Below are 10,449 nucleotides of genomic sequence, written 5' to 3'. Positions count from 1 at the left end.
GTCAAAATTATGTATATGGAATTCTTAAGGCATGGAAATGATTTGGGCCTTTTGGAATAATGGATCCGGGCCTTCAACCCAAGGCCCAAGCTTAAGGTCATCATCATTTGGAAACAAACAAGCTGCTAGCTTCACAACATGAATTGTTACACTTTCACAATCACAATTCAAAGACACAAAGACAGCCAATGTCATTTCAGCTTGTCAATTTAGCAACCAATGGGGCAATGGGCCCTTGCTCAGATTGAAGTTGAACTAGATCAACCTAAGTAAAGCATCCATGCCCAATGCCCGCAATTTTCAAGATCCATTGCATTTTATGATGAATGGTAAATTGGTAATCCTTTTCTTTCTTTTCTTCCTTCAATTAGCATGATATTTATAAAAAGGATTTTTTTTTTTTGAGAAGGATATTGGAATAAACAAAAGTGTAATAGATCTTTAGATCCGGTTTAAAGAGGATAATGAGGTCCTGAAAAATTGTTGCACTGTTCAACAAATATTGTTCAAACTCTCCTTACATTTCAATCAAAGTTCGCATATTCACAATCTTCTCCTAATTGAATCTAAATGAATTTAATTAATTAGTTATAAAATAGAAGCTTATATTTGGAGTCTTCTTCAACTATCATAATTATTGTTTGTTTCTTAAACAATCCAAACACTTATCCTTCTCATCAAAGAAGTAGTTCGACCTACCAATTCATATCTTGTTTCAATTTGATTTCATCAATTAAGAGATGTAAATCATTTTTTGGGGACAAAAGACATGCAAATCTTTGATTGCAACAAAACAAAGTTATGCAAAAACTTAACTTCTTTATATTTTGTGCAATTATGCCATACACAAACACCGTGTCTTTGATGAGTACATATGCAAATGTACTTTTTAGTTAAAAGTTGGGTATCCAATCAAGTTGTCTCTTAGAACATACAGAACACATGTAATCAATTTTGTTTGGAGGAGGCACATATAATCAAGTTGTCCCTAGACGAATTTTACTTTTAGCACATTGATGAAACTATTTTCTTTCTTTTAAAACAAGCTAGGTTGCCATCTACATCACTTCTATTGTTATGTATTGTTTTTTAAATCTAATTATTGCATATAGGAAATGATGACTTTGAGTTTGAGTATACTAATTACAAATGCCATCTAGTGGACACTAAATATCATCATCATATATAAGGTGTGATATAATGATAGCTCAAAAAAAAAGAATCTATTAATGTTCAATGAATATGAAACCTTAAAATAGAAAATAAATTATATGCAAAATGCATTCTCATGCTAAGATTTATTTCTATTGTAAACTTGCAGTTTTAGCGCAAGATAGCTCAAAAAAGAAATCTATCAATATTCAATGAATATGAAAATAGAAAATAAATTATATGCAAAATGCATTCTTGGGCTAAGATTTATTTCTAATTGTAAACTTGTAGTTTTTAATGCAATATACAATCGTTGGTTTGACACGTACATCACATAAGTATCCTGTTTGATTAAAGAGTGCAACTAAAGTATCTCTACTGTCATTAATGGTTATGGCTTAAGGGCAGCCGTTTGGCCCTACCTCAAAAAAAAAGTATCTCTACTGTTTAGAATATGAATGTCCCACCCGTTGCATTTCTTCATCAATTAGTAAGGTTCGCCTATTGATCTTCGTATGCGAAATTGATTCACAATTTTGCTTTCTTTGGTCAAATTATAAAATAGATAAACGAACATAAAATTGTGCCTAAGTTTTTTATCATCCTTTGTCCTATAATGCACAAAAGATGACGGTTTAGTTATCCAAATTGGGCAAACAAATCAAGTCTGTTAGATACAATTAAATGAAAACGACAATACCAAAACAACAAAATTGTTTTTTGATTTGACGGGAATGATACCCGCGAAGAGGATTACCGAATTATGAAATGAACAATTCAAATCACTAAATTACACCCGGGAAACAAGAGGGTTCTCAAATTTCAAATCCGATAAAGTTTGTTCATAAACCTCTATTGGTGAAGTATTGTAACCTGTCAGTGTAACTGTTATTATAATACTACAATACTAAAATGGTAACGACAATACTAAAACGACAAAATGTTTTTTGATTTGGTGGGAATGATATTCGCGAAAAGGATTACCGAATTACAAAACGAACAATTTAAATCACTAAATTACACTTGATAAACAAGAGGTCACAAATTTCAAATCCGAGAGATTTTGTTCATAGACCTCGCTTGGTAAAATACTATAACCTGCCACTTTAACTGTAATTATAATACTACAATATTAAAATAGTAACGATAACACTAAAACGACAAAATTATTTTTTGATTTGGCGGGAATTATATCCACAAAAAGAATTACCAAATTATAATATGAACAATTTAAATCGCTACATTACATTTTTTTGAAATAATCACTACATTACATTCTCGTTCTCAAATTTCAAATCCGAGAGAGAGTTTGTTCATCAACCTCCCTCAGTACTTAGTGGAGTATTATAACCTGACAGTGTAACTATAATTACAATACACTTCAGTACTTCATCAATCATTTCCCATAAAAAAATAGGAAAAAATATATATAAATAAATAAAAAATAAAATAAAATAAAAAATTGAGCTTCACTAACTTATTAATGTCTTTAAACTCAGACGCATACTTTCTCTCTCTCTAAAAGCGATTCTCTTCAGTCTTCCAATGCAAGAGAAGAGAATACCTCAAATTCCTCCAAATCCAAATCCCCAATCTTTCTGATTTCTGTTTTTTTTCTGAGCTAGCTCAACTTTTCAGAAGCTCAACAAATTCTCCGTACCCCTGTGATTTGTATTCAAGCTAACCCAGTTGGTTTTAGTAGCTCGGATTTTCTTGCAGCTTCTGAGAATTAGAGTAAGTTTCATTTCGTTTATTATGTAATTTTTTTAGTAAAGTAATGATTTTTATTTTGAGTTGGTTAGTGGGTGATTGTGTTTATGAATTTTAGCTGCAAGTAGATCTGTGTTGTGAGCTTGTGCTTTTGAGCAATTTGGGATCGAAAGTTTGGTGTTATTGAAATTGGGGGAGGAAATTGAGAGTTAAAGTTTGGAACTTTATTGGTTTTTGAATTGTGGGTAGTGAAAATTTGAGCCAATGGGTCTGTTATGGTTTCTGTATTGGAGTTTTAATGGACCCAATTGAATGAATTGTTGAAGGGTAGGTTGGAAATTGTGGGTTTTGTTTTTCTTTTGGTGTGTTTTGTTTGGAACCAAGACAAAGATTGAGTCTTTTGGATCGGGTAGAGGTGAGTGTGGAGTGATTTAGTCTATATGATATAATTTTGTTGAGTTCAGTGAGTCAATGTTATGTGAAGCCGGGTTAGTATGTATGGTAGAGTGTGTGAAATAGTTGGTCTCTTTGATTAGCAAAAATTTTCGTACTAGGATTTAGGTCTTAGTGTCGCTAAGTTAGTTTACAGTTCGTTTTGATAGAGATATTGAAGTACAGCCTTTATTTTGCAGGTTTTCGTTATGTGCTGAGTTAATTGGAGCTCGTTGGAAGTTATGGCTTCCCTAGTTCCTGTGTGATGAAAGTCGTTTTTGGTATGCATAATTGAATGTTCTGATGGTGTCTAGTGTTTAATAAGTCAAGGAGAACTTTTGTCATGTGATGGTGTTTCACAATATGTGGTAATGCTGGTAAATGGATTAGCTTCATAGTAGTCGCCCGTTAGTTCTATAAGCTTTTTATGAGAAATATGCCTTCATGGTGGGGGAAGTCGTCATCCAAAGAAGCAAAGAAGAAGTCAGGGAGCAAGGAAAGTTTCATCGATTCATTACATCGGAAATTTAAGTTTTCATCTGAAAGTAGAGTGAATGGTAGATCTGGAGGGTCTCGAAGACCATGTAGTGATGCCATTTCGGAAAAGGGGTCTCGATCTCCTCTAGAATCAAGATCTCCTTCACCCTCCAAACAAGTTGCAAGAACTCAAAGTTTTGCTGAAAGGAGTATTTCTCAACCACTTCCACTTCCTGGTCAACATCCTGCTCATGTCGGACGTACAGATTCTGGTTTTAGTATATCACCAAAACCAAGATCAGATAAATGCTCCAAGCCATTATTGTTTCTACCTCTCCCGAGACCTCGGTGCATTGGTGGGAGGTCAAATCGTGCTGACTTTGATGATGGAGATATGAATACTGGTTCAGTTTCTAGTGATACCTCTGTTGATAGTGAAGATCCAGCTGACTCAGGTCTCCGCAGCCCTCAGGCAATTGACTATGAAAGTGGGACTAGAACTGCAGCTGGCAGTCCTTCCAGGTTTGCTTTTATTTATGTCAGATGCCATTATGCTACTACTGTACATCTCATGTATATGGATGACTGTGGTGTTTGTTTGGACTTATTTTAGCTTGCTCCTAACAAAATTACTATTATTTTGCTGAAGTGTGATGCTCAAGGATCAGTCCTTCACTGTGGCCCCAGTAATCTCAAGAGAGGCAAAAAAACCAGCCAACATTTCATTCATTAATCAAATTTCCCCTTCATCGCCTAAACGGAGACCTTTGAGCAGTCATGTGCCAAATCTCCAGGTACCTTATCAAGGAGCTTTCTGGAGTGCTCCTGACAGCTCCATGTCAAGTCCTTCTAGAAGTCCAATTAGAGCATTTGGAACTGAGCAAGCCGTGAACTCTGCTTTCTGGGCTCCAAAAACTTATACTGATGTCACCATAGCAGGATCTGGCCACGGCTCCAGTCCAGGTTCTGGTCACAATTCTGGGCACAATTCAATGGGAGGGGATATGTCGGGACAGTTGTTTTGGCAGCAAAGCAAGGGTAGCCCCGAGTATTCTCCAGTACCTAGTCCCAGATTGACAAGCCCTGGCCCAGGCTCAAGAATTCATAGTGGTGCTGTTACACCTATTCATCCCAGAGCAGGTGGGGCTCTCAATGATTCGCAGACAAGCTGGCCTGATGATGGGAAACAACAAAGTCACCGTTTGCCTCTTCCTCCAGTAACAATTTCAAATGCATCACCCTTTTCTCATTCAAATTCAGCAGCAACATCTCCTTCTGTGCCACGAAGTCCTGGAAGGGCAGAAAATCCAGCGAGCCCTGGTTCTCGGTGGAAAAAGGGGAAGCTGCTGGGTAGAGGCACATTTGGACATGTTTATGTCGGTTTTAATAGGTATATTCATATGTATTTGCTCTCTCTCTCTCTCTCTCTCTCTCCCAAGTAACTATATTTCGTAGCAGTTAGTTGTCTTAAGGACATAACTGGAAATGGTGCCTTCAAAGTTCAAACATTGCTAGGAGCAGCAGAACTTAGGGAGCTAATTAAAAAAATCTCTTGATAGTAGATTGTATGGCTACATTCCAATTATACCTGCTTGATGAATTTGGAGACTGCCAATTGTAGGGGAAAAAAAATAAAAAAATAAAATTTCTCTCATATATTCTTATAAATAAACTTTGGACTTGTTTAGTGAAAGTGGCGAAATGTGTGCAATGAAGGAGGTCACATTATTTTCTGATGATGCAAAGTCTAAGGAAAGTGCAAAGCAATTAACGCAGGTATTATCCTGTTCTTTATGGTTTCACATTGATTCCTTGATAAAATGGTTACTGTTGTTTTCATCTTTTCTCTGACTTTTGTGTTTTGATGTTTTGCTAGGAAATTACTTTGTTGAGCCGTTTACGGCATCCAAACATTGTGCAGTATTATGGGTCTGAATCAGTAAGTCTTTACGTCCACTATGTATTATTAATACTGTGCTTTTTATTTATTGTTCATTTTACTTTTATATTTGTCTTGTTTGTGGTATTGTATTTTCGGTATGTCATACTGTCAATTAAAGAAACAAGAGTGACTTTGAAGAAGTTGATGCCTATATTTAGTAGTTGTTAGTTTATAGTTCAGTACAGAAGTTGAGCATGATACTGATACTCTGCAAAAAAGATTATTGAAGATTTAAGTAAAAGTTTTTTTTGGATAGAAGATTCAAGTAAAAGTTCTGATGTACTTTATGTAATATTGGTTATCCTATGACAGGTTGGTGACAAGCTTTATATATATTTGGAGTATGTATCTGGTGGTTCTATATATAAACTTCTCCAAGACTATGGGCAATTTGGCGAACTTGCAATTCGTAGTTATACTCAACAAATCTTGTCGGGGCTTGCATATTTGCATGCTAAAAATACCGTCCACAGGTGAATGTCATTACCCATTCTTGTTATAGTATTTAAAACATGACTTCAACAGTTGCTATAGATCAGATATACTGATATCCTGTAATTTACTTAATGTCAAGCATCTTCCTTGTTTGTATAACTGTATTTTGTATACAGGGATATAAAAGGAGCAAACATACTAGTAGACCCAAATGGCCGTGTCAAGTTGGCGGACTTTGGGATGGCAAAGCATGTAAGCATATGTAGAAGATTTGTATCAAGTGCTATTATATTAACTAAATTAAGTATGTCGTATTAGGAGAAATAGGTTACTTGTTTGATGGTGGACACTGGTTTGTATTATCACCTTCATATTCCTTAGAGAGCATATTTTACCTTGCTGAGAAATATTTTGTGAGTGCATGCAATTTGTACTTTTTTTATTCTTTACAAAAGTCACCATGCTTGACCTTAATTACGTGATGGTATATCAATCTTTGTTTTACAATCTCATCTTGTGTGCTTTGCAGATTACCGGGCAGTCATGTCCTTTATCATTTAAGGGAAGTCCTTACTGGATGGCACCTGAGGTTAGATTGATTCAAATTTTTATCCTTATTTTCTTCACAGCATGCTGCTTGATGGATTACTTAATCTTCAATTCTGTTGCTTCCCAGGTTATAAAGAACTCAAGTGGAGCCAACCTTGCTGTGGATATATGGAGTCTTGGGTGCACGGTTTTGGAAATGGCTACAACAAAACCACCTTGGAGTCAGTATGAAGGGGTAAGAATTTTAGACATAAAAATGAATGCTTTTATTGTATTATTTAATTTTGGTTACGGGGTCTGTTATTTGAATTTGATATTAGTCATTGTAGCCAATATAAGCATTCTCTCTTCAGTCTCGTGTACTTAAGCTCACTAAGAATAAGTTGCGTAATTTTGAAGTGTGCTTATAATTGGGTTTTCTTCTCCTTGTGTAATATTTTTCTTTTGTGGAGCACAGGTTGCTGCCATGTTTAAGATTGGGAATAGCAAGGAACTGCCAGCAATTCCAGATCACCTCTTGGATGATGGAAAGGATTTCATAAGGCAATGCTTACAGCGAAATCCACTTCATCGTCCTACAGCTGCTCAGCTCTTGGAGCATCCGTTTGTGAAATATGCAGCACCTTTGGCAAGACCTATATTGGGCCCTGAGCCTTCTGATTCACCTGCTGGGGTTGCAAATGGAGTGAAGGCTCTGGTGTGTATTCCATTTTTACGACAAACGAGAAATTATTATCTTTTAAGGGTTGAGGCCACTAATTATGTTGACCAACAGGTTCACATATTTACTGTGGGGATGACTCTAATTAGGGTGTTTATCTATAGACTGATTCTCTATTGCACCTCTTATATTGATCTGTGTTTTATTAATAATTATCAGGGCATTGGGCAATCAAGAAATTTCTCCAATTTGGATTCAGATAGGCTTGCAATTCACTCATCTAGAGTTTCAAAAACTCATCACCATACCAGGTTCCTCTCTCTCTCTCTCTCTGTATATTTATACCTACATATCTAATGATGACAACAACTTTAATAATAAGGTTTTGGTTTGATCTTCTTTGCCTCAATTTCAGTGATCTCCATATTCCAAGGAACATATCATGCCCTGTATCACCCATCGGAAGCCCTCTATTGCACTCCAGGTCACCACCACACTTAAATGGAAGAATGTCACCGTCTCCTATATCTAGCCCGCGGACCACTTCGGGCTCATCCACGCCTCTCACTGGTGGCAGCGGTGCCATTCCATTTATTCACCTAAAACAGTCCATAAATTTGCAAGAGGGTTTCGGAGGCATTTCAAATCCCTCAAATGGTCTCTATGGTAATGGCCCCTCCTATCATGATTCATCTCCTGACATGTTTCGAGGGAAGCAACCAGGGTCTCCCATCTTCTCAGAATTAATGCCCTCTGAAAATGATGTTCTTGCAAAACAGTTTGTAAGGCCCGCGCATACAGAGCAGTACAATGGACAGTCAGTTTTGGCTGATCGTGTGTCTCGCCAACTCCTCAAGGATCATGTTAAGATGAACAGACTGGATTTAAGTCCAAAGTCTCCTTTGACTGGCCGGACAAATGGTGTCTGACTTATTTTCATGGACCCACCAATCAGATCAAGCTGTCAAGCTATCAGATCGGTTTTTCAATATACCGGATCAATTACCCATCCCCTTGGACTGCGGAGGAAGTATATTTGCAAAATAAGGATCCAAAGCAGAACAAATGTGGAATAAGTTTAAAGCTCTGGAAAGTTGAAGTGAGTGGAAGCAGATAACTCTGTTTGGATTGCTTAATTTTCAAGCTTAGAGCACTTGCTAAGCCATGGGACAAGAACTGATTCTGAAGTTATGCATATGAAGCTCACTTCCTGACGTATAATAAACTCATGTTGTACATATAACATGATGCGGCTTTGACTTGTATAGTTGAGTGCTTGACTGATTGGAGCTATGACTAGGAGCTTGAGCCTGACATAAAGAAGCCGATCCAATGTGATGTGGTCCTTCGGTGAGAAATAACTTGAGGCAGCAAGAAGTGTATATTTTTGAGATGTTCATATAGAGAAAAGGAAAGGCTAAGAGGTAATACCATTAGCTTTTGAACCATTTTTTGGGGTCTGAAACTGCTGTACAGAAGATGGGAGACTGAATTTGGGTCCAGGTAAACGACAGAGTTAGTCCGGTAGTTTTGAAGACTGTAAATTCTGTTTCTCGACATTGTCGATTTATTGTGGGCTCATGCAACACATTTTACTCTGTTGTACCTGATTTGCTGTATAACTTGTATGTTCTGTACATCTCACCAGTCAAGAAATGAAGAAATCTAACTACATTGGTCCTATATTTGCTCCGGTTCTGTAATGATTCAGTGTGGAGAACCCATGGAGAGGGAGATGTTTCTTTCAGTGGGGAGTTCCGCACAAGACTCTTTTGGGATGACATATAGCCCAAAGGTGTCTTCACTTGTTGAACTCATGAACCTGGTTACTTCTTTGCTACATATGAACTTAAACCTCAAGTCCTCAACCTTGGATGAGTCCAAGATGCAAGATTCATTTTGTTCCAAGATTGATATGTCAAAATTATTAGTTAAATCTACTATATGAATGGATTTGAATCTCGACTCCAATCTCTATAAAGTATAAACTTTATATGAAGATTTTGTTAGAACTGTACATGAAAGTAAATACAAATCTATATCCAAAATGAATACATGTAGATAGATATTTCTGTGCAAATAGAGCAAGGATTCATACAGCATCATCAATCCCAGAATTCCAGTTAATATTAAAACTAGAAGAACTGCATACTTACTTGAAGAACTTGATTCGTTCATTTTGATCTTCTCCTGATTACACCTTTATGATTCTCTACAAGTAGATGGGACTATTTCATGAATGAGAAAAAGAACGTGTATCAGCAGGGACCAAAACCTGATTATATAGAGTTTAACCATGCATGGCAGTTTCTTCCATCAAGAAACTGTCATGCCATTTCAACTGCAATTTCAAACTTGTCCTAATCAGATTTATCCTAATAACTGTACTCATTTCAATTTGAAATCAAAACAGATTAATGAGGTGGACTAACATGATTTAATTAAGTCTGCAACCTCAATTTGATAATTGAATTCCATACCAGTAACATATTTATGTCTATGTCCAGCTTAATACAATGTCTTGTTCTCAAGACATCTAACAATCTCCCACTGAACTAGACATTGTTTAAGACTTAGATATACATATATGACATAGCATCCTAGAGTGTGCACTTGAATCCAATTCACATCACAAATCTGTTCGCAAAATTCTGTCAGTTACACTTAAACTGTAATGAACCCAAGAATGTCTTGGTGAATTAGTAAATCACCAGCTTTCCAAAGCCACAATGCAGCAAGTAAAACCACATGAATTACCTCAAAATACAGTAGTGAATATATGCTTAAACTTGAGCAATCATCTGCAGTTAAGCATATATATATATAGTCCTACCAAAATTTCAATATACATTGAAGACTGAATTAATTTCATACTAAACATTTGTCTGCAAATATGCCATTACATTCACAACATCTATAATTGTACAACTTTATTTTGCAGCAAATAATACATTAAATACATTAATGTAAATGAACTACAATGTTTTACTCACTTTCAATGAATAAAACCAGAACACATGGTATCAAGTACAATGTGATCAGTTCACATCAGCATCCAAACTTCCCAAAACTCCCATAGTTTTGATGTGCT

At 36.2% G+C, this 10,449-nt stretch overlaps 1 protein-coding gene across 1 annotated transcript; it reads left to right on the top strand.

Annotated features, from left to right (window-relative positions):
* The first annotated feature begins 2,661 nt into the window (after nt 1-2,661).
* LOC112180226 (mitogen-activated protein kinase kinase kinase YODA) lies at nt 2,662-9,242 on the top strand. The gene is made up of 12 exons (XM_024318779.2): nt 2,662-2,886; nt 3,495-4,293; nt 4,421-5,161; nt 5,460-5,547; nt 5,648-5,710; nt 6,026-6,186; nt 6,325-6,400; nt 6,678-6,737; nt 6,825-6,932; nt 7,155-7,394; nt 7,578-7,669; nt 7,774-9,242. Exons 2-12 carry the CDS (start codon nt 3,722-3,724, stop codon nt 8,285-8,287), a joined length of 2,715 nt encoding a protein of 904 aa, XP_024174547.1. The 5' UTR covers nt 2,662-2,886; nt 3,495-3,721; the 3' UTR covers nt 8,288-9,242.
* The last annotated feature ends 1,207 nt before the right edge of the window (nt 9,243-10,449 follow it).

Source organism: Rosa chinensis, chromosome 1 (assembly GCF_002994745.2).
Source record: "Rosa chinensis cultivar Old Blush chromosome 1, RchiOBHm-V2, whole genome shotgun sequence".
NCBI lineage: Eukaryota > Viridiplantae > Streptophyta > Magnoliopsida > Rosales > Rosaceae > Rosa > Rosa chinensis.
The sequence above is the reverse complement of the archived record's forward strand: the minus strand, read 5'-3'. Positions and strand labels throughout refer to the sequence as shown.